General features: G+C 40.0%; 1 protein-coding gene across 15 annotated transcripts in view; it reads left to right on the top strand.

Moving 5' to 3' along the window:
- KALRN (kalirin RhoGEF kinase) overlaps positions 1-25,424 on the top strand; it is a 497,542-nt gene that overhangs the window by 169,161 nt on the left and 302,957 nt on the right. For all 15 annotated transcript variants that reach the window (XM_035331506.1, XM_035331495.1, XM_035331496.1 and 12 more), the window contains one exon: positions 1,841-1,955. In XM_035331506.1, the coding sequence (XP_035187397.1) occupies positions 1,841-1,955 (115 nt within the window). The remainder of the gene's footprint in view (positions 1-1,840; positions 1,956-25,424) is intronic.

Below are 25,424 nucleotides of genomic sequence, written 5' to 3'. Positions count from 1 at the left end.
CAGGGCAGTTTTTGTACTCTGCGTGTTCCCCTGGCTGCGCGAGGGCTCAAAATGAAGATGACACTTAGTGTTTGCCTCTCTATTTGTACCCCTGGATGTGACCTGGCTCTCGCAAAGAATTGGAAGGTGTTGCCCTTCAGGTGTAGGGTAGCCACTGAAAGCTATGGGAACTTCAGTGCAGACAGAATGTAACGCTGGGTTTCATTAGCATCTATATCTGTGTAGATGAAGTTTATCTATAATGTAACAGGCTTTGAGCTGCACAGTCTGCAGTGCTGTAGAAAACTCTTAAGACCTTGGAATTTTGTAAAATAAATAGAATATATATATACATACAAACCAATATTGCTATTTTTAGCTGCTTCTGCATGACTTGGGTCATGTGGAGACACTTTGTGCTAGAAAGTGAGCTTGTACCTATCATGGCATCAACTGAATGGGCACTTTCAGAGTAAAATGAACAGGGCCTGTGTTGTCAGCTGGGAGCTGCATCTACAAGAAACCTCTGTCTCGCAGTCAGGGTCAGGTGGAAAAGCTGTGCCTCAGGGTTATGTTCGTATATGTCACCGGACTGACATGCACCTGCCGGAACTCCTGCTATATGAGACACCTCCTTGAGTCCTGATCTAAATTCTCTTCAGAGCAATTCTTTGTCCTGTGCGTGAGCTAGGATCCTGTTTTTCCAAGCTCTCGTGCCAGTCCTACTCTTACAGCAGAGCATCCCAGGGCTCTTCCTACCAAACTGCGGTTGGGACCCCTGCAGAAGCCGCGGCCCCATGGAGTGCAGGTGTCCCGTGTCCTGTAACAGAGAACGCAGTGTGTGTGAATGCTGGAGATGCACGTGTCCTTGCATAGCTTTTCCTTCTTTTGGCCAGATAATTTAATTCAGAGGAAGCACGTGATTTCCCTTTGTCAGAAGTGATATTTCTCTTAAAGGGATTATACTTTCCATTGAAAAGTGAAAATTGATCTGCCTTTTTTACAGCTTATTGGCAAGGTGCAGTTCTGTGCTAGCTTTTTGAACTGTAGTTTTGATATGAATTTTTTCCTATATAATAATGCCAACATGTATCTAACAACACACAGTTCCTGAAAAAACCCTGTGATAATACATGAAGAACTAAACATTACATGAGGAAATAGATTTCTGTTACAAGCTTATTAAACTTTATTCACAGCAGAGAAACAAATGAGGTGCAGTAGAATAGGTTGTATTCACCCCTATATTTGTGATTGTATAATTCAGGGTAGAACCACTCCTTTGTGTCTCTTTTGAGAACTGCTATAAAACATAAAGTGCCAGACACCAACAATTTAAAAGGAGTGGATTTTAAGACAGGAAAGCTACAGGAGGAAAAAAAGAACTCCAGTTGCTGAAAACACTCTCTAAACAGAAAACACAGGCACAAACTTCTAATCAGAACTTCAGTTTCTAATGAGTTGCCAGATAGATTAGTATGTCTGACTGCATAAACATGCCTGGGCTACGCTGCATCCAACTGGTGGGACTTTATAAACTGCCTGGTAGTGAGGGATGCAGCTCGTTGGGTAACAGAAATATTTTCACTTTCTTGCTGTTGACCAGTAGTACTGGATTTGATGGGATTAGGTGAAAGCCAGGAGAAAAGCTAGTAGCAAATTTCCTTGTGGTTGTATTTTTTTCTCCCTTTGGCGCTCTAACAAATGCAAGCATGTCTTCCTCAATTAAGTGATCCTGAAAGCTACAAAGAGTGCGCAGGCTCTTGAATGTGCCTTAATTTATGTTTATCAATTCAGTGCACATAGTTTTTTTGACATGTGCTTCCTGCCTGATTTTCTAACAATCCTCTATTTTCCACAGGTGGCCGTGATAAACGAGGTGGTCCTGTCTTGACCTTCCCAGCCCGCAGCAATCATGACAGAATAAGGCAGGAAGACCTTCGGAAACTTGTGACTTATTTGGCCAGCGTGCCAAGGTAAAGCTAGAAAGAAAACACTTCAAAGCTCAGTGTGGATGGATGGGTGGGGAACTTGTTCTTGGCAATTGCTGATTTCCAAGTATTAATCTTTAGTACCTTCAGTTCTTGGGACAGAGAAACAAAAGTGTTCCCTTCCTCCTCCTGCGTATGTTCTGATGGTTTTTATCATACAAGCAGCAATGCAGAAGTCCCCAAGAGCAGAGGCAGTGCTCGCAAACCTGGGCTTCAGGTTTGCAAACCCTGCTCCTGACAGTAGCAAGGAGCCGCTCTCATTTCTGATGTTTCTGTGTAGCTCTCCTAGAGGCGTGGAAAAGGAGGAGAGTAGCTGGAGGCGCTTGCACTTCCCTGAGCTTTCTTCAGGCTCAGGAAGGAAAGTGGGTGGACGAAAGGGGCAGTTTGCAAAGTGAGGCACATTAAGTGGCTCTACATGCAAGCCAGCTCTGTTAGAAAGTGTCTTTCCAGGCATTAGTCCTCATGCCCCTCCTTCAACGTGCAGGTCCCCATCCCTTTCCCAGGGATGCTGGAAGATGGGTCTATTGCCAGTGCATATTTATCTCTATTGCCAGTGCATATTTATCGCTACTGCCAGTGCATATTTATCTTAGCAAGCTTCAGGAGACAGTTTGTCAGGCTCAGCGCCCAGGTAGGTATTTCTAGGCCAATGTTTAATGCCTCGGAGAGTACAAAGCTATGCACACCCTCATCCAGCTCCCTTTCCCTGTTTTCAGGCCTGTCCACTGTCCTTACCCGATAACCACCACACTGGGTGTTGAGGTGTGGGTACCCCAGGGTGAGTGAGGGGCTGAGAAGGGCTGCTCAGGGTTTCAATGATGCACCCTGCACCACCTAGGAAGTCCTTATTTTTTAAACCTGGGATATAACCTATTCGATAATGCTTTATATTATTGTAAAGAGTGAAAAGTTAACATCTGATAATGGAGGGCTGGTTGTATCTGGATATAAGGAGGTAAGTGTCTCAGAAATGTGCTCAGTTCCTTAAATGTGTAATGTACAGAAATCAAAGTTCCTGATTTTGGTACAGAAAAAATGTGAGGGCTGTTGGGAGACTGCAGAGAGTTAAGGGCAAAAGAAACCACATGTACCAGATCTGCCAGTGTTCACTTCATATTGACAGGACTTCACACGGCCTCAGGTGATGCATTTTTTGCTGCACTAGACTTTTGCTCATCAAGCTTTTACGAATAAGTTAAATTGGTTTGCTTTACCTTTCATTCCTTTTTTTTATTATTATTATTTTTTCCCCTCTCTTTTCCTCTAGCCAACTCTTTTTTCAACTGTTTTGTGAGGGAGATTATGGACATGCTGTGGAGTTGGGAGAGCACTTGGGAGAGCAGTAGATACTCCCTGGGAGTTCGTGTCCCAGGGCTTGGCAATTCCCTTCCAGCTGCTCCAGTAATGAAACTGCTCCTTTACATTTTATCATCCTTTGCATGGTTGCAAGTACAAAGATATGACATCGCCTCTTTTCCCTCAGAGACAGGGACTGCAAGCAACTGCACAGTTAAAATGACCTTCTAATATGTCAAACTTTTCTATTAATTCCTCTTCTTGCATGGCAGTAATAGCAAGATCCACCCATTGTGTTCTCCACTCTCACACAACTGAAAAGATTAGCTCAGGTTTTGATGCTGCTTTTGGTTGCCTCACTGTGACTCAGTCCAGCAGTGATTCTTCTCTAGTGATGCTGAAGTTGGGGAACAGAGGTGCATGCTGAAGAAGCTAATACAAAACTCAGGAACATGGAAAAAAAGCATTCCCCCTCGTGACCCCCACTGCAGAGCCTTGTTCTGCCCTGATGTTTGACACCTTTGACGGACATGTCTCTAGTTATGCCAGACAACATTTCTTCCTCTACAATACAGCCTCCCATCATGATAATCAGTAAAGGACTGACTACTTGTTTGTGTACCAGTTTCCCCGGGATACTTGCAGATTGGTACTTTGGAGCCGTTAATCAGAGTTCTGCCTCCTGTTTGGGGTATCACACAGTGAGAGGTGGGGAGCAGAAAGTGATCGGAGGTCTAGCAAAAGCAGCCGGTCATGGAGGATTAAAAGGGCAGAGGCTGCTCAGCCTAGAGAACAGGAGAAAGTTAACAGAACAGTTTAAGCTGGACAAGAGGAAAAGATTTATAAATAGGAATGGTAAACACTAGAATAAATCATCTCTCCTCTTCTTAAAAACCTCCACAGCTCTGTATGAAAATCTCTAGCATGGGTATAAATGTTAGGGAGAAGAGATGAACCAGCAGGTGACTTTTTTAGGTTCTTCCCAGTCCTGTTTTTTTCTGGTGCTGCAGTTGTGAACTCACTGTGGTGGGAGGAAAAAGTGATCACAGACTTTGAGGGTTTGGCACTTGGGACTGTGTAAGCTATGCAGTGTGAGAAAACACTAGAAACTCATCTTTCCCTAAACGTTTAGTTTGTTTTAACTAGGTCAACCAGCAGAGCTTTCAAACTTATTTACTTTTTGGAAACAAATAAATGTGAGGAACAGCAGTGAATTTGAATTCATATCACTGAATTCATATCCAGTTTCTATCTGTTCCAAGATGACTGCTGTAACGAATAACTGCATCAGCCATCTACAAAATAAACAGTTTCATTAGCTGAGACTCTGGGCACGATGTCAGGAGAAACTAGTCTGATGCTCAGAGTGCTGAAAGGGGGAGAGATTCTCTGCCGGTTGAAAAACTAGAATTTCTTGGTGGCAAAAAAAAAAAAAAAAAAAAAAAAAAAAAAAAAAAGCAGCTGTAATTTATCTTATTGACACCAGTATAATAATTCTTTCTTTATTCCTACTGCAGTGGTTTCTGAGTGAGACAGATTGCTAGCTACATTGATACTACCTGTCACTTAACCCTGGTTTTGTATCTTAATGGAGGGGCAGAGGTGGCACGTTGCTGGGAACTGGGAGCAGATATAAGGTTGGTGATGAAATATGATGATAGATTAGGGTAAGTGAAACCAGGGCCTGGCTAGCAGCTTTCAAAGTTTCTGATTCAGCTTTCTGTAATTCCTTCTTCAGAAACAGAATAATAATGTGGGTTTTCTGAAAGCAGCAATGTCTGCTTGAGTTAGAGCAGAATAGTGAGTGCTTTCATACAGCTAGCAGTGACGGCCAGGCGGGTGCCCGAAGTCAGTGGGGTTTCTTACATGGCTGAGGACTGTTGTGTGTGGGTGAGACTTCAGATCTAGGAACTTCAGGTCCTGATCCTGCAGTTTTGGGAACTAGGAGGAGGAGGTAAGCAGCTTTCTGGTATTGCAAACAAATGCAGTCAGTCCTGGTTTGGTGCTATACGCTGATTTGTAGGCATACCAAGAGGTCCTTTTTTCTAAAGTGCTCCTGTCTAATTAGCAAGAAACTAAGATGCTCTTCATTAGAAATAAAGATAATTGCCACGGATGCCAGGTCCCTACTGCTCTGCCATTTTCTGCTTGTTTCACATCTGCACTAATGCTTTCTGGATAGGCGAGGCTGTATTTCTTGTGAATCAGGATAGCTCCCATTTACATGCAAATTTAAATGGGATGCGGTGTTTAGGAATTTGGAGGGCATGACTGAATCTGGGATAACATTGTGTTTATGATCAGGGGAGCTGAGTTAGTTCAATAAAGGGGATTTCTCAGACCTTGCTGAGGATTTTATTTTTTAACACTAGCGTAGAGCCATCTCTTCCAGTAGAGTGAGTTTTGATTTATATGTGTGTAAATGAAACTAGCACCAGGCCAATCTCTGCTGTGAGCCCTTTGGAATTAAGAATTAAGTTATGCATAGGCTATATAGGAAGATAACAAGGAGACAGAATATTATTAGCTTGAGTTATCTCCCCACATGGCGAAGCAATATGATGAAGGAAATGTTCTCTGTCAGCTATAGTGAATCTTCCGGATGAACACATCAGTCTGTTTTGGAGCCAAGATAAGCAGTCCTGTGTGCTCTCTGCAGAGGGGGAAACCCGAGATGCCTCAGAGGCCTGTATTTTTAAAGACATCTACTTTTATTTGTCCTCTGTTTAAAAACCTGCTCAAGTATTTCCCAGTTCTGGGGGACATCCAGGACTCATAACAGTAGCAAAGTGTTTCCAAGGGACGGCCCAGTGTATTTGAACAGCTTGTCAGAGCTGCCTGAGCTGGATTAAAGGTGCTAGGATCAGTAAAACAACACAAGTGCCTCTAAAAATTAGTTCAATGAATGGGGCTTCTTAAAATTAAAAGAACAGCACAGGGGTTGGCAAAATGAAGCAATACTCACCTCTCTTGGATTTATTTTAAGCTCTTCTTTCATGACCTGTGGTACTGTGTATATTAGCTCCTCTGGCCAGGAGTAGTGTGAAACTTGGTTTGTTGATTGATAGGTATTAAACCCTGGAGCTCTACTTTCTGTGACATGATCCCAGCACAAAAGAAGCTTCTGAGGATGGTTTTTGCTGGAGGCTGTTGTAGATCTACAAAAATATCCATGTATTTTAAAAATAACACCAGGGACTTCATAATAATTTTAGTAACTAAATATCTGGTGCCACGTGTGAGATAATTATTCTTCCATCCACTTGCATCAAAATACCACATTAACAAGTGAACTGAAGCTAATGAGGCTAATGGAGGTTTAATATTTGCTTCAGACATAATTTGATTTAAAAAAAAAAAAAAAAAAGGTAAGTGTTTTGGAGAAAGAAGTTCATTAGCAGTATATAACTGACATGAATGCCAGTAGATTTAAGAGCCTTTCCTTTTACCACTTGATAGCCAGTTCACATCCAGCCTCTATTGTACGTGGCATTGGTACATGATGCTGCTACTTATCACCATCTGCTAGTCACAAGGGAGCCTATGTGGAAATGGCTGGTGGTCTCATCTTGTGACCTTTCAAAGGGCTTCTGACTACATCCCTGTTTCGTATCTGTCTACTTACAGACCACATAAGGACCAGGTTACACATTCAAGTTGCATGTTCACCTTTTGTTGGAAGTCAGCTCTCCAAAAGAGAATTTCTGGTCTCCTGCCAGCTGTGTTAATGACCTACTGAGAACTGGGCTGTGACATTTTATAGATTTTATAGATAGCTGGACAGTGTCTATAATTGATATCAAATTCTGCAATAAGTCATAACAGCTCCAGGATGGCTTGCTCCCCTGTGACCAAAAGCTACTAGAAACGTGGGCTTCCTAGAAATGCAGAGAGAGTAACAACAGCAGTCAAAGACTGTAGAGTAGGAGTTACAAGAAAAGACAGAAGGTGTTGGGGTAGCTTAATTTAACAAGAGGGAAAGACATATATGATGACAATCCATTATGCAAAACTGAGCTAACGGAAACAATGGTCCAGATGTACGTAGCAAATAGGGCAAAAAGAGGTTAAAAACACATATAAAATAAATGAAGCACACAGCAGGTTGCTGTAGCATCTGCAGCTTTGGAGACCCTGTTGGAAGGTTGATCAGGAGTGTTCCACGTATCGGTGGTGCCCCTGTTTTGCAGCAGAGGGATGAAAGTGATAGCTTCTCAATATCTCTTCTGACAGTGTTTTAAATAAATCTGTGGGTTTTTTTTTGTTTGTTTGTTTGTTTTGTTTTGTTTTTTGTTTTTTGTTTTTTTTTTTTTTTTCCAAATAGATACAAAATTTTCATTTCCTATGTTTGTTTATTTGTAATCCCCAGATTTTTTTTGAAAACCAGTCCAAACCTAAAGTAAATGGGGGCTTTCCATATCAGGTTCCAAATAACTTCCTGCTTTCAAAGCCTGCTGCTGTTTTCTGGATAGTGTAAAGATTAATCTTGCAAAGTTCTGGATTTAAAGCAAATGTCCTCTATTGTTCTGCCCTTTGTGGGAGCCAGGAGCACTCTCAGGCTGGTTCTAGCTGTTTGCTGCTGAGACCTGCTCTGTCTTCCAGCTGGATAACTGTGCAAGTGTTTTCAGGCTGTTTTTTTGGTGAACAATGCAAATAGCACAATACAGAGCTTTGTAGGTAATGTACTGTGAGTTGCACGGCTCACACAGCATTTTTCTTCTAAAGTCTGATAAAAGGCAGGGCAAGCTGAGCTCTGCTTATCACTTATATCAGAGATCAACCAATACATTCTGTTTCATCTAGCAGAAGCATCCCTTTTCCTTCTGATGGAAATGTTTTGTGAAATAGAGGCAAATGAGAGTAATATAATGTTAATATTGAGACAAACCCATGGAGATTTGATTGTCTGGTGTCAAAACACAAGTTCGGACAGGTTTTTTTTTTTTTTTTTTTTTTAAAAAAAAAAAGGTCATTGCTATTTCAAGACCTAATCCTTTATTTGAAATTAATTCCTTAAAGGACATGGAAAATACTTTGGAAATCCCTTTTTAAGTTATCTAGATTTTATCCAAAAATATTTGCACTATTTTGGAAGATCTGAAAATCTATTGCTGTATTTTCACACTAACTTCTCCAATATTTCTGTACTTTTTAAATAGTAGCTTGCTCCGTTTTGTTTGATATTAATTGCATTTCAATAAATAATTGAAATTACTGATTGCTACAAGCAGAAAAAGTAGGTTTTCAATTTGCAATTGTGTTTTTAAGCATTCTATTCAGCACTCGACATCTGCTTAATTCTAGGCTCTAAATCTGCAATTGAAAACAGTTAATATCAAGGAATCCTTCATTTATTGTGTCTGAATTATTTCCAGGGCAATTGTTCTTTTTTACAGCAGTGTGTGTGTGTGTGTGTCCAGTTTTCCCTTACTGCCAACCATGCAGACTCATGCTGAGATTTCAAATGCATGTTGGGTTCTTTCTGGTTCATCTAATGTCTCCAACATAAAGCTTCTCCAGTGGGTTGCTGATTTGAAGATTTCACATTGCAGAGGTAGCCCTGCCAGCCAAGTTTAATATACAAAGAAAGACCACAGGTCTGGAAGAGAAGTTCCTTTTCTTGGCACTGCGCTGCTTTTCCAGCCCAGTGGGAGCTCAGTCATGCCTTCTTCAGCAGAGTCGGTGGATAAGGCTCAAAGGGGAACAAATCTGATGAAATTAAAGGTCACTGGTTTACTTTGTGCTCTCCCCAGCAGCAGAACAAGTGTCTCTACCCTTTCAGGTCCATTGCCTTTTGGTGTTACTGGTCTGGCCCTCTCTGCTCAGAGCCCTACCCTGCCCCTGCTTCTTCTCACCTCAGGCAGCGTGTTCAGCCTGGGAGTTCAGAGCCACCAGAAGGGCAGCAGTGAGTGGAGTCCTTCCCCACAGCCCCAGTCTTCCCATGTCTACTGGGCAAGAAATAGAAAGCCCACAGGCTACTACTGCTAAGCCATAGCTCCACAACACCAGCACACCTGCCTTCACTCTTCCTCAGAAAATGGTCATTCCTCACTGAGAAAGAAGGATCCGGAGGGCTCCTAAAAACCATCAATGCAGCCTTGAGCAGGGATAGAAATACTTGTGACAGCACTTCCCACCAAAGGCATGTCCAGAGGGGAGCTGATGTAGAAACAGAGACCTCCTGTAAGGATGGTGACCCCATGAAGCAGCATCTGCTGAGCCTCCTCAAAGCGTCACAAACGGTTGATGGCACGGGGTCTGTGCTTTGCCAGGGTACTGGGAAAACCCCAGCTGCCTTCTCATGGTGACACTGACTGTAGTGACTGCATTTCTAACAGGGCTCTCAGGGCTGGGAAGTATTCTACTTGGGTTTCTCCAAGTCTGGAGTAAACAGCAAAACAACCCCCATCCAGAAAGCACAAGTGAGAGCAGATTTGAAGTGCATTTCCTTTGAATTTCCTGGACCCATATCAGGTGTAGGCAAAGCCTTTCACTGCTCTGTCTATGGCAGGCACTGCCTTATCTCCACCAAGGGGTGGCTCCAGGTGTGATCCCAGCCCTGGGATGTGGGAGCCACCTTCGAGGGCTGGGCTCGATCCCATCCCCTGAGCTGCCTCACGTACAGCTGTGCTGCCTCGCTCTGCTTTTTGGGTTCTGTCCAAGCCCTCGACCTGGGGATTAGATCAGCATTGTTCCTCCTTGCTAAATGGCTTTTGCATGTTGATTATACCAGCATTAGCTGCCTGGAAGAAGGAGCTGAGGTGATGGAGACAAGTGAGAAACCCCCTGGTAAGCTAGGATATAACCCGTGGCTGTTCACTGCTGAGGAAACCAGTGGGCACTACAACCTGATGTTAATTCTGTGCAAAGCATCATTTTCTCCATCCTCTTATTTGGTGGCAGAGAAGTGGTTTGGGAGTCTCTGCAGCACACTTTGCTGTGCTGCTCTCTCTGGCCTTTTCCATGCTAGTGCTGATTTAAGGATGGTGCCTGCTCCTCGTGGGCTTTTTAGCCACCAGACCTGTGGTTCCGCAGTACTCAGAGAAGTGCGGGCAGCAGCGACCTGGAGACTTCCAAGAAGAAGGCAGCTTTGCGCTAATGTGAGCAGTAATTCAGAGGAGCTAAAATTAGCAGACAGAGACCTTTTGTGGGAGCGACACACTGGCAGCAGAGCCAGCACTGGTTTGCTTCCTTGTGGTTCCCTGTTGAAGCTGTCAGCAACCATCAGCAGAATATGCAGCAGTTCAGCCAATCCTAACTTTTCTCGTTGGTGATCTCTTCCCTACAGCTTTTACAGAGACCGTAAAATGGTTTTGTCTCATTCCTGCGTGGGTGCTTGTGTTCCTCATCAGTAACTTCAGTACGTGCTACTTCCTTTCCACTCTCAGAAATTATTATGGTTTGCAAGCGTTTTATGCCACCCTCTTCACGGATGTCTCTAGGAGCAGGAAAACTGCTGCAGTGCTTTGCAGTTTGCTTTGTAATGGGAATATTGTCAAAGGTGTTTTAATGTCAGTGGAAAGCTCTTGTAAAGTCCCAGGCTGAAGGAATGAGACCTTTACTGCATCCCAGTATGGAGCAAATAATGAGAGACAGAGAAGCAGTGTCAGATCAGTCAGGACTGCTTGGTCCTTGGCCTCATGGGATGGATAGAGGTGGTGGGGATGCTGCTCCAAAGCCTGGATTCCCCAATGCACAACTTGAGGAGGACTGGAGATGCGCTTTCAGGAATGTATTTTTAGCCTTGTCTCCAAATGATACAAAGCTTATGCAAACATGCTGTCTGTCAGTCACTGTTTAAACCAAATCTGTCAGAGAGGAGTCTCAAGAATATTAAAATCCTACAGGTCTAATGAAATTAGACAACCGTGTCAAGGAAAGGAGACCTAATTAGTCTTCCCTCAGAGAGGGAAAGGTGGGCACTAATTGGGACCTTCCTAGAAACTGAAGGTAGAGGGGATATCTTGGAGCACAAGAGCTCCACAAGAAGCAAATCAGACATTAGAGACTCAATGCACAAACCACCACCAAGGATTCAGCAGTTCCAGTGCTCCTGAGAGTGTGTGCTAGTTTATGGTCTTAGAAAATTGGATCATACTAAAATAGAACAACGACCAATTCATGGCAACATGTGGTATTGAGCAGGCTGATGCTCTTACAGCATGGAAAGTCTGGGTTGGGACTTTGTCTCAGACGTTGGGATGCTCAATTCCCTGCTGTTTCCAAAGGGAATTGGTATCCAAGAGTTTGGTAGGCAGTTGTAAATCTCATCAATGGTTTCTTCTCGTTTTCCACAAGGTGCTCCTTTAATGTTTTCCTTGTGGATCCTGGCACTGCTCTGGAGTTCCCTATGGATCCTGTAATGCTGTGTGCAGCAAAATGTAATTGTAACTATGTGGTGTGAGGCTGCCAGGCTACTTTGATTTAAAAAAAAAAAAAAAAAAAAAAAAAAAAGAGAGAGAGAGAGAGAAAGGAAATACTTTAATTCAGAATAAAACCATAAATAAGAAAAATAATTCTAGAAAGTGCTGCCCCCTGCACCCCAAAAAGGTGGAGAAGTGTAATTCAAACCTGCTTTTGGCTCAGCAGATATTTTCTGGTCTGCAATATTTGCCATGGTGCACTTTTCTGTTATGAAGAAGGGAGCACTGGTTTCCCTGCCTGTGTACACAGAGCTTTATTTTATGTTTAACTTTAAAGAAAATCCTCAGTCTCTGGAGAATTTTCCAGTGATGTAATATTTTAGCAGGTTCCTTTGTAGTACTTTTTGCCAAAAAGTCAAACCTCCAGAACAGCTTTCCTTTGTTCTGCAGCTGCATTCAGAGAAGCCTCTTCCATTTCCTTGCTCTTCCGCGTACCCACATACCCCTGCTGCAATGCAAACAAGAGAAAATAGGATGCTTCTGTAGGCTCAGTGTAATATTTACAAGAGATGTCTTTGCTGAATGATCCTTCCGGTTAAAGTCATTGAATGGAGATCGAAGTGAAGGATTGGCTTTGTAGAATAAGTGCATCTCTCTGCAACAGCAGCAGCAGTTCATCACGAGCCAGATTTATGCTGGTTTTGTACGTATTTTCTGTGCACTACTCAAGTGTGTATGTGATGTTGATGTGATGCAGCTCCCATCTATCACCCTTTTTCCCATGGGAATAGAAGGAGAACTGACAATCTCTAATATCTAAGCAGTGATACTACCACTTAGTCTTTTAATAAAACATTGAGTTAAGCTTGATTTTTAATTTATTTATTTGAGCATCTGGCTGGCCAGATGCTTCTGCTATTGATGTTGTCATTGAGGATCTGATAAATATTACTCTGAAATTCAGTTTGAAAGATCTACTCATTAAAATATTTGGCTGCTAAAATTCAACCTTTCTGCACTCCCCTGCCCCCCACTGTAAACCAGGGTCGAAGACCCAAGCTGTTATTAAACATGTCCATTTGAGGAGTAAAGATAAAAAAAAAAAAAAACATGTCAGCATAGTATTAGTATGGAGATGGATGGGATCCTCAGTAGGAACTTTATGGCATTTCAAAATACATGTTGGACCAAACTAATCCTGGCACAATGCCACTGATTTCAATGCATTAAATTCAACCGATCAGCAGCAATTCCTACAATGACATCGTAATGCATGTCTGTGACCAGATGAGCAATTCGTACACAAGCAAGATCCATCAACAACCCCAATCTGGGATAATACATGGGGCTGTGATCCTTTGGAACTCCAGCTGGTGATTTCAAATTATCTGCCCAGGTTACCATTCTGCTAAAAAAGCTAATGGCTGTTGTGGTCCTGAGGGATGATGAGCAAAACAGTTTTGAAATACTTTGTTTCAGCTCAACAATTAATGCTATGTTCTGAAGTGCTGTTGCATGATATTAATTAATTAAGTGTTCAAGGTCAGGTTGGATGGAGGAACCAAATCTAGTGGAAGATATCCCTGCCCACAGCCGCGGGTTGGAATGAGGTGACCTTTAAAGGTCTCTTCTAATCCAAACCATTTCACGATTAAGCAGCTCAGCAGGAAAACATCACCTTCCACTAGGAACAAAAGATTTTTTCCTTAGAGAACTCTAGGTGGGCTCACTGTACATATTTCATCTACTATGCACTTACACTTTGTATGTCACATGGAAAAGGTATCCAGTATCTTACCATCAGTAATAGTAGATGGAGACTTTTGTATTTCATATTTTCAAATATTCATTCAACTATATTAACATGAGGTATAAATCTAAATTGATTCCCTACCATTCCTCTTTATTTGCATGTGAATTTAATTCCAGTGAAAAATTAGCTTCCAGAAAAGTAGGCTTATTGTGTTGATTAGTATTCTTTCTTGGCAAAGTATCAACTACATCCCCACGTAGGATGATTAAATAGGTCTCTTCTATCTCCATCTTCTGTGATTCAGCATTTAACAACCCTAGAGACCAAAGTCCTCTGCTAATGTAGCAACGTCAATTTTCCCTTCCATTGTTTTTCTACTGTGTGTCGGTCCTAACTTGAGACTAAAATTGTATTTCCTCTTTAGTAGCTTTAGCAGCTCTGCTTGGACCACCAACTAAGAATGGTGTTTATTAGTAGCTCTGCTTATGTCCTTTGTGCTCTTCATAGATGGCAATCAAATGGGAGACTCAGGTTTAATTTAGGCCACCCATTTAGGTCACATTTGCACTAAGGTATGTACCATCCTGGAACACCAGGGAAAATATGCAGAGTTTCCTGAATTTTAGTTCTGGCTTCAACATTGAGTTATCTTCTCCCTTAGCTTAACTGCAAAACTTGAATTTACCAGTCCATGCAGTAGGCACTTCACAAACTTTTAGTAAATTAAATTAGCTGATATTTTTACATTTTGAAGATAGAAAATCCTAAGCATTTTTATCAAAGTTATGCTGCATGAGGCAAAAACACAGGTTCATGTAATAGTACACACTGAATAGACCTCTTATTTCTGGGAAGCAGGCTCTTTAAAGTTTCAATTCCCATTGCCTTGGGAGCACTGTGTAAGAAATTGTCCATATACTCTGTCATCTCCTGACCTTAGAAAACACATGGTAAGAGGACTTCATTATAAAATGTACCATTTTGCCATTCAGCAAGTACAGGGAACGAGAAAGAACTGCAATTCCAAAAATAAATCTAAATGAAAAACAAGTGCCTGATAAGCTAACGGATCTTAACCATAGGAAGAATGGCTGGAAATGCTGCCTGCTAATAACCTGTCAGTCTAAGTAGTTATCAAATAGGCAATATGTACTTTTTCTTGAAGACCTCCTTTTAACTCCATTGTCAAGATGGAATTGACCTCTTCCAACAGTGATTAATCACATCCAGTTTTGTGGTTATGTCCTCTTATTTCTCTGTTCTCCCTTCTTTACAGCATTTGTAATTCAGTTCAGAAACGGCATCTGGAGAAGCAAACATCTCTAGGATCACAGATTAGTTTAAATTTTGCTTCCCATTGGAGATTTGTGGGAAGGAGCTGCAATTCTAACATCTAATTAGAAAGCAGCTACATAGGAAAGTAGCAGACAATCTTACCCATAGGAAGAGTGTCTGGAAGCTCTGCTTTGTTAATGAACTTTTAAACTAGGAATAAAATACACAGGCAGTATGTGCTTTTTCTGTAGGTTTGCCATCTTCTCAGGGCAGAGCCCATCTGCTACATCATGTCACACTTACCAGGCTTACTGGAAAACTCAGTTTCCCCTTAAGTTCCAGAACAGCCTCCCCAGTGATTTTGCAGTGTCAGATGCTGTAATATGTATGGTAGGTGACAAGAAAATAGGATCAGATAAAAACATTTCCTGGGATTTTCATTTAGGAATGAATTCTGTAGGAAACTTCATCTGTGTAATTTTATGGACTGTTAAATTGCATCTGTGGTCCATTAGCATTGGTAGCACTTTTCCAAAGACTTGTTGGGTACTACCAATTATAAGAATAAGGCACGCATTTTCATTAGGTAAGACAACTCAATACCTTTGAAGATCTACCTGCTCAAGCTTTGACACCAGGTTTAGAAATATTTTGTTAATGAAGAAGATGCTAATTGTTCTCATGTTAATAAATAAATCTTTTCTACATTCCCACTGGCACCAGCAAAATTAAAGCAGAGATGCATAAGTGAGGTACAGAAAGTGGAGTCCTATAAATCAGATAAATGCATCAGATACAGTACCAGTACAAAGTTGCCTTAATCTTCATTTTTGAACTTTTAAGATTGGTGACAAGTTAGTGTTTCCAGAAGTCGAAGTCCATCTTGCTAATACTGTGTTTGCTTTGCCCACTTATAGGTAATTGACTTATAATTGTATTTACAAATGAAAATATGTTTTCTGCCTTTTTTGTAGGAAGACACACATGCACAAAATAACTTTAACTGTATTCATGCTGCCTTGAAAAGAGGCCAAAAATCAGATTTGTAATTAGAGATTCTGTTAAATGTCTAATTCCTGCAGCTGTGAACATTTTTTGCACAATAGTCCTTGCTTTTCTTCTCCTGTTTCTCTTGTTCTTGGCCAAGAATTAAGTTCCTTTTCAAAGAAAATTGTCAAAGACCTTCTGAGGTGTATTTTGTTCTTTGTCTAAATCCAATATAAAAATGCATTTTCCTCTGCTTTTGTTGTTGAGTGAAATATTCTAAAGCGTAATATTAGATCCTGCTTTTTTAACACCCAATTACTCATAACAAAACTCTTCACAATCCTTCAGAATGAAAGATGATACAACAGGTTATGACAGTGTTTCACACAGATAGACTCAAATGTTGGCCGAGTTCTATCACAGCTGTTGATAAACTGTGTTAGTTAGTGTCCTGGTTTCAGTTAGGACAGAGTTATTTTTCCTCCTAGTAGCTGGTAGGGTGCTATGTTTTGGATGGAGTAGAATGAAGAGCTAAGGTTCATTATCACCAGATGAAGTAACAGGACATTTTTGGTGGATTTTGTAGTTGAAGACAAATTAATATATCGGGTCATTTTAACAGTGGATCTGGGTTGATTTATCAAGCCATTAATTCTTCCAACCTTTGATAGATGCTTTCTGTGAAAATAGTAGGATTTCATCTGCTGGTTCTTCTGGGTACAGATGACTTCAACAGTCTGAATGTAACAGAAATGCACATCTGTTCTGCAAGCAGACTCAGTCAATAAATGTATCTCAAAACAATAGACTGTAGCAGATCTGTCTATGCAGCTATTCACCATGCATAAGACTTCTGAAACTCTCTTACTTCAAAGAACATCTAATTACAAAACAAATCATCAGGGACATAAGAAGGAAGTCATCAAGGTAGAAACATGCATTCACCATATCTACTGTTAATCACAAATGACTGGTGGATATCAATACTTTGTTAGGCTAACACATTAATTAACTGAAATAAACTTGGAAATTGATTCAAGAGGTCAACCGAAGCAGGAAAAGGTCTGCCTGGCCTACAGGCTTCAACTTCACGTGTCCTTTCCTACTTCTTATTTAAGGACTGTGATGTTCCTCCAGCAAAGCAGTCAAATGTGTGTGTAAGTCCATCTGTATCCAGCAAGTGTAAACATGTGCTTCACGCACCGTCTTAATTGCTTAATCAAGCTCTTTATATTGAGAGGAACAAGGATACAAGCAGGAACCAGATGGAAGATATTTTTATCAGACAGTCCATAGGATTACAGAAGCACGGTCATTGAACATTGCTGTCCTTTAAAAACACAGTATCAGGATATGGCTGCATCCATACAGTGTCCCGACAACTTAATAATTCAGACAGCACTCACTGTCATAAACTCCGAGTCAATCTTAGCTCTTTGTTTTCTGATATCTATAGCCTGTGCAAGCTTGCTTAACTGATGTAAGCACATGTTGTCAGTGATTTTAAGACAAATGACATCAAGAAGTGTTGTGCAACAGTTATTAAGAATCACAATTTTAATGTTACAGAAAATACAGGAATAGTCCGTGCTTTTTAGTCTTTAGTTTTGTGGGTGATTTTAAAAACTTATATTGAAGTGCTCTGAATTGGTAGAGTGTCACTTTTTTAAGTCACCAATGCAGTATTCTTACTATTTTCAAGTGGTAGGAAAAGTCTGAGTCTATTTGAGCTTTGTTTTGTATGCTGTTTTTAAAGCATGTCATAGCAACAGACATCTTTTAATCTGCTTTCCTTAGTTTTATATCATAAAACTTTTTAAACCATATATTAAGCTAGTGTTCCTTTGGGTTATATAACAAATCCAAAATAATTGTGGGTTTGCAATCTTTTCCACTTTAGGCTTCTAATACTAGTTGTCTGATTATGCTGTGATCAATGCTTTTACTCCACATGTTAAAGAAGACGCAAAATTCTTGATTATAATTATAATATTCTATATTTGGCCAGACACTTTTCTGGCCCTAATTGACAGCCTGATTTTCCAGCACAGACATCAAAATGGGCAAAAAGTTATGTGAATAAATCAGGACTTTGACAAGCTTTTTTTTTTTTTTTTTTTCCTTTTTTTTTTCCTTTTTTTTTTTTTTTTAGGTTAGCTGGCAAAATTAACAGCAATGAAATAGTTAATAATCCTGATATTTAGGCAGTCAGAACTGGCTTTTTACTTAACACCCCAATAAGATGGAGAGTACAAGTTCGCCATTCTTCTAGGCTCATTGTTTCTTTCCACTGGCTGCAGACTCAGCAAGACAAATGTGCATTAGTTTATATTGTCAAGGCTATCTTTGCAAGCAGATGGGCTGGAAATCTAATTAAAAAATCCAAAAGCTTTGATTCTGTCAAAAATAGCAAAATCTGTGGGACGACCCTAAATCCTCTGAATTAAATGGATGTTCTATGCCAATGCAGTTCTATTGTCCCACTTTATAAATAAAATATGAAGGGCTCTAATTTCACATAGACCCATAAACGTGCTCATTTATGAGTTTAATAAAGCATGTGTATTCAGTGCAATTAGATAAGCATATGTATAGAGCAATAAATGCTCCCTATATAGAATCAGCACACGTGTAACAAAGAATATAGCCCAGCATAGATAAAAAAGCGCATGCTTAGATTATAAAGTGCTCTGTCTTAAGCTTCTGTGAATTAACGATGAAGCAGACATGACTATCTGCAATTTATAATTCTCCCACAACTATTTATCACACCTGTGCCTGAAAATATGGTAAATATAGTGCATTCATTGGAATAATTCATTAGCCCTGATAAAGAAAAATACCATTACACCCATTTTACAGCCAAAAAATAAAAATAGAAAAAATGGGGTAGAGTTGACCTATAGCACAGAAACACAAGCAGGGGCCAATTAACCCAAAGCTATAATCTCCTGACTCCCAGTCACCTGTCCTGAACTGCAGTGCTTCAACCAGGTTTAAAAACAAATAAATTGTGAAGTGATAATTGAAAGGAAGCTACTTGCAGTTATTTGTGTTTTCTTAGTGTCAGGGAGCTGTACTAGGTAGGCTTTTCTTGAAGTGGGTGGCTTGTCCAGTGTGAGCATTAGCTAGAGGTTTGTGGTGCTGCTGTGAAATGTTTTCTGTTATTTCTTGCCAATTGTTGCCCAGAGTTTGTGACAGTGGTAGTATTTCTTTCTACAGAAACCTTCCCCATTAAGCTCATTTCTACACAGGGTGTTATATTACATTAGTTTAACTCACAGGTAGGAAACTCATTATTCTGGTGGAGGAAATGTGGCTGGTAGCATATCTTTGATGTGTCTCTTCCAGATCAAATGAGCCACTCAATATTAGGACAAATATCTGTAGGTGCAGTGCTCCATGAATCTACTCTGATTTTTATTACCATGGGCTGGCTGATATCTACAATAAATTGTATGAGTTTTTTGACTACCAGACTCCTGTCATTCCTACCCCAGCATACATTAATTTGTCAATACAATTCTCAGGTCTGGCAGCAGGGAAGGCACTACAATGGGTTTGCATTTCTTGATGTGAATAGGATGCTGCACATTCACATGTGGCACTTGTAGATGGATTTGCTTGTGACGTTTTATTGTGCTTTTGATAGAGAAGTGATATAGCTAATAGTGGAAAAGAGGCAGCTGAAATCAAGCAATTACTTGTCAGAGCATTTATCTGAACCTGCTTAAGTTGATGAAACAGTTATTCTGGGTTTCTCCAATTAGTGGTGACTGATGGGAAGAGGTGCTGGTGGAGAATAGAAATGATTAGCAGTTGTGGAGGAAATCTGGGATAATAAGGAGCATTTTCTTGGAGGACTGCATGGAGTAACCTTAAAACTGTGTTGCTGTGATGCCAATCCGTGAGTTCCCATCACAGTGAGAAAGTGCTTTATCATGATGGACTGTGAAGTTGGGGGGACAACACACAGGCATCTGAGGAGCTCAACATCCTACAGTTGAGAGCATGTGAGGCTGGAGAAATGACAGAAATACCTCGTGTTCTTGGCAAGGCAGGCAGAATGTTAGCTCAGAGATTCAGCTGAGTTTTGCAAAGCTATCAGAGCCACAATGCCAATTTTTGGCTCCATTATTCAGCTGTTCGGTTCTTCTGCACTTTCCAGGAGCTTTTTGGATCCAGCCTTATCACTCCTCCACTCCTTTTGAAATACTGAACTATTGACTCATTTGTGTTCAGTTTGCATCATTTTGGTCTACCACACATTTATGTCACCATACAAATAATAAATGACACCTCATGTCAAGTAGCTTCAATGTCAAGGCTTAGCCCCCCCCCCCTTGCTACGAGGAGTGAGAGAGCCTGGCCTTGCTAGAAGACAGATTCAGAAAAAATCAGAGGTAGCTGGTTTGAAAGTGGATTGTAAATAACACATCAGTATCCACTGTCTCTCAGGGACTCAGTAAAATGGACTTTTTCTCCTCTAAATGTCATCATGGTAGTTATTTGAAAGAATGAGTGAAGTCTGCTGTGTAAAGAAATACACAAGATTTGATTTTACAAGTGTGTCTTAACACATAGGTTAAATTCTGCAGCTTCAGAGCAAGCCCTTCTGCATGTAATACCCGGGGCACCCAATCTTCACCCAGCCTGGCACAGCAGGAAGTATCTATCTGATAAGTGAACTATTTGGGAATAAATCATTGTGACTACAAAGACTTGATTTGTTTCTATATGGGTGGAGCTCAAAAAAATGTACCACTAGATTTATTAGTCATGGAAACTCCCCATTGTCCAACCTGGGGAATATGGATACATCAACTTTTAAACCATATATTTCCCAAAAGAACTCAAATTCTCACTAAGTTTCCTAGCAAAACAGAATCATTGTAGGGACTGCAGACTTTCTGGGCTGTAACACTCAACCTCTCCTCCTATGGGATATGCCTGAATTCAGCATGTACCCTTAAACAAAATGAATGTGTGGATTCAAGCCAAAATCCAGTAAGTCTCAAATAAGAGTTACATCAATTCTGCTAGGCAACTTCCATGCTGAACTATGTACTGAAAATGGGCAGAAGCTAGGTTACTTATTAGTGGGAGAATCTGGTCTTTTGAAGTGTGGATTTTAAATGAGAAAAAATCCAAAAACTTCAGAAATTCCTTACCAAAAAATATATCTAAAATATTTTGTTGATCAAGATGTTTTGTTTTGATAAAATTCAAAGTTTTGTGCTTTTTTTTTTCTTTTTATTTGATGTCTATTTGCAAGATATAGAACAAAATGAAAAACAAAGATATTTCAACTGAAGAGGCCCAAACAAAATATTTTGCTCTTATAAAACATTTTTTTCATTTTTTTATTTCAGTATACACTTTCATGAGAACGTGCACCCTTCATGAAACTTCTTATTTTGGACCAAAGTGTATTTTATCAGCTCTACCTAGTTCCTTTTTTCAATTGCAGTTCTTCTATACATGGATGTACATTGCTCTCCTGTGCTGCCAGAAGCAGTGTGTGATAACTGATGACTGTGTACTGCAAGAAATGTCAATACTACTTAGAAACAGTAATTTTAGCATCTTTGAAGAGTTTTTTTCTTATCCTCATCTGTTAGCCCAATTGAGCCCTTGATCAAGTGTGTTATTCCCAGAGTGCTTATACCTGCTTAGATCAGGACAGAATTTGGCAGGGTGTCTGTCTCTGGACTTCACCAGGTGCCGCTGTCTATTGCCTAAACCTACATTAATCATTCCTTTAAAAATAAAAAATAAAAAAAATGCATTAGCCAAACATGCTTGCAGGCTTTTTTGTGCTATAAAAGGTCTTTCTACTGTGGGTAACTTTGCCTTCCACAAAGTGTTTCAGCGGAATGTGTGTATTTGCGATCTGGAGGCTTTCCACTCTCGTGTAAGTGTGTTTTACTACGATGACCGGAATTCCTGGAGCTGTTTGCCACTCTCCATTCATTCACTTTTTAAGCTGCTGATTTCTTGAACTGATAAATCAGGATCTTAGGTGTAAGAGCCCTGAGCAGTCATTGCGCAGATGAAGTATCCTTTTCCTTATATTAAAATCTGGCAGTGTTGACTGTAGACTAAATGTTGTAGTGACTGCACATGAAATGGACTTCATGGTCTCCTTGCGTGCACTATGAAGAGTACTTAAAATACAGCATAGCATTTTTATTTATTTATTTATTTTTTAAATAAATCTCACTAATTTGGCTGTGTTAAGCACAATCACTTATTTACTTCTCACCTAGAATCCAGTAAATTTGAATCTCCAAACATATTCTCAAATAGCATCTGCTCAGCCAAACTTTTTCAAGAATGGTGTGTTTATAGTTCAACACAACACTAATATTTATTTTTTTCCAGCAAATGTCAATAACGTATCATTTTCATTTAGTAAATCATTTTTGTTTTGTTTCTGTTAAATCATCCCAAATACAGGACTTTACATGCTCAATAGAGAGTTGAATGGTACTTACTGTTCAAATATTTCTTTGTTGTAGTAACAAATCTTTAAATGTAGCCCAGCTTCAACAAAAACAAAGCCTTGATTAATTTCATATTTATCTCAGCAGCTGTTTCAAGGAAGACCTGCCAGATATTGATCCAAATATAGTAGACTTGCAGCAACAAAAGGGGAAGAGGGTAAATGAGTTTGTATGAAGGCATCATTTACCAGCAGAAACTTAATAGGAATGTAAAAAACTATAATATTCATCCTCCGGCTTGGCTTTAACAGCTGCAATCATGCATTCTTGGACACAGCTGTGTTTTATATCTTTGCTATTTAAATAAAGACAGAAAGCTTCTCAAATAGTGTTTATTTGCTCAATTAAATAAGAGGATGAATGCCTGCAGAGATCTGATCTGGGTTGTAATGGTGTAGATCAGGATTTTTACCTGGGTAGAAGACAACACAGTACAACCCTGCTGGATCCTGGCAGATTCTCCTCAGATACCAGCTGTGACCAGCACCTGTCATAGTGACACTCAGGATCTCACATGGTCATGCTTACATGTTGGGAAAAAAGTCTTCTTAGATCAAACTGGTGTCTATGTCTTTTCCAGCTTATATAATTTTATAGCAGAATCACTTTGACTCCAGAGCTATTCTCTTAGAAGGGAAAATTGAATACCAAAATGAGTTACTTGCTTCAGAATTGCAGGAGCATCCATTCTGGCACCAGTTAGCTTCTGCCAAAATATTTTTTTTTATTTTTTTTTCCTGCCTTTTTGTTCCCTCCTGTTGACATGTGGCCAAAACCGGGGGTTGAATGTGGACATTGTGCAGGCCACGCATCTGCATTCTTGTACCATTTGCAATCACACCTCTGTCCCCTAAGAGCAGTGGCTGGAAAGCAGAGACAGGAGGTTTGTCTCTGACCAGACCTCACTGGCTCCAAGTCTTTTTACAAGATGTCATTGAAATTTCTCTACATTGCTGCTTTATGTCCAGCTCCAGCCAGTGTGAAACTGGCTTCGGTTTCTTTCTTTCTCTTTCTAAAAAAGGAAAGTGAGAATGAATATTTCCTTTTCAGTGCTGCAAGAGAAGAAACTAATTTAGGTCACAGTAAGGAACAAAGGATTAATTGGAAATGGAGGTTGGATGACTGTTTCTCCTCTAATTATGAAAAGAAAAAAAAAAATAAAAAAGCGTTGTGAAACAAAGTAAGGAAACATAAGAGCAAAAATTTAGGTTGAAGCCTGTCTGTCTATGGTCTTTTAGGTAGCTGAAATTCTCTGGTGGGAGAATTCAATGAATTGTTTTTCCAGAGTAATGGTATTCTTGGGATGTGCATCACTTACCTTCCCCCACTGCTCACTGGTCACTGGTACACCAGCATGTAAGGGAGATGTGAAGAACAGCAGGCAGAGGTGTCCTGACATCCCTGAGAGGGCAGACTGTCCCACGCCAAGCAGCCATGGTCACTGGGAGATGTGGGTGAGAGCTCTTGACGGTGTGAGTTCAGAAACACACCTGGTAATTGAAATAATGAGCAAGGTACAATTTGATGAGAAGTTTTAAATGTCAAGTATTTTAATAAATAATGCTGGTTCGAGAGTTCTTGATAAACAAGTTTATTAGAAAGGATTTTATCTTGTCCTCCAAATGTATTGGAAAGTGTATTATCACTACAGATAGCTAACTCTTTCTGTTGACAAGATGATCTTCAGGCTCAATCTGGTAATGAAGAACCAAACTATTAAAGCCAATAAGTGACACTGATTATAAACCTCCCCATCTAGCTTCATTTTCAAGCTGCGTTAACAAACCACAGACAAAATGAATAGAGTTACAGTAAATAAGTGTTAACACTTAAGTTACTGAAGTGATCCTTGGCACATTTTGATATGGAAACTAGGCAGGAGAGTTAGTTTGGTCTCAGTATGAAATGAGGCCTTTGGGATAATGGTCTGTGCTTGGAGGCTCTCACATACTCATTTTTCTCCTCTTCCTCTCCTTTTTCCACCCTCAGCTTGTGAATCAATTGGCTGATTACAGCCACATTTGTCAAAGGAATGGCGATCTCAAAAATAATTAAGTTCCTGCAGATTCTGTGCTTACAAATTGATGCTTGTAGAGCTACTTGTTATGCTGAGAGCGTCTCCTGACAAGGTTACATTGACCTTCCTTGAAGGAGATCTTTCTCTCACTGTCAACAAATCATATTTTGAATGAGATGCCATATATGTCAGATCCGTGCTTTTAGTGGTCCAACAGGCATGCTAAATGTGCTGCTTTGTCATTAACTCATGACTGCAAAATGGGCATGGAGATACTATGTTATTTCAGCTAATCAAGTGCTAAAGCTTCTAAATGCCAGAAGCTTTGGCCAAATTGTAAGGATGAAAAATATATATAATCAATGATAGGTATTTCAAAGATTAATCAGAAAGCATGAAGTGCTTAAACTTGCTTGGTACCCAGCAAGCCAGCTCTTGCCAAAGAAAATATAATTTAGAATGTGCCTGAATTAAAGAGGAAATTTGAGAAAATACCCTTGTGAAAGTACCCTAGAAACCAAAACAGGGTTTTTTTCAAAATAAAATTAGCATATATTCTTTTGAGTTTCTATTTGATTCTTTAAAACAAACAAACAGATCCTAAGTATTGTTTTCACAAATATTCTAGGATGTTTTTACTAAACTTCTAAGCTGGTCCCTGTCTCTGCTTAAAAGCAACTGCAATGACATATCAACTATCAAATATTTTGTGCACACCATTGCAAATCTAGTCCAGATGACCACAGTCAAAAGGCTGATGGATTGTCCAGATACCTTGATCTGAGTGTTTTCTCCAGTTTCTGGTCAAATCAATACCGGAAAAAAATTAAGCACCACAATCAACATTAATTGCCATCCTAAAATGATTACTTGTGCATAATAGATTGCTGTAGTCTCCTGAGAGTCAGGGATAAGGCATGTCTTGCTCGGATAGTGTGAAGGAAGCTTGATTGCTACTGATGTTTTTCCCAATCAATTGCTAAACTGGGGAGGGTTTGAGTTGTTGCTTTTAAACAATAAATTTAATAAGCATGACTAGACTATTCAAAAGGAACCTAGGGTCATTTCCTCTACATATTGAGGTAACTGATGAAAAATGACTGACTGTCAAGGATGACAAATGTCCACAGATTGCTCTGTCTCCAGAATTTTAGTGTGTTTCATTATGTCTATAAAAATGAGGACACTTCTTTTAGGACCTTATCAATGGCTGTATTTGGTATTGCAACTTAAATTTGGGGCTTTTCAATTATTCTT

The sequence above is a fragment of the Oxyura jamaicensis genome, chromosome 7 (assembly GCF_011077185.1).
Source record: "Oxyura jamaicensis isolate SHBP4307 breed ruddy duck chromosome 7, BPBGC_Ojam_1.0, whole genome shotgun sequence".
NCBI lineage: Eukaryota > Metazoa > Chordata > Aves > Anseriformes > Anatidae > Oxyura > Oxyura jamaicensis.
Note: the sequence above shows the minus strand (reverse complement) of the source record. Positions and strands in the feature narration are given on the sequence as shown.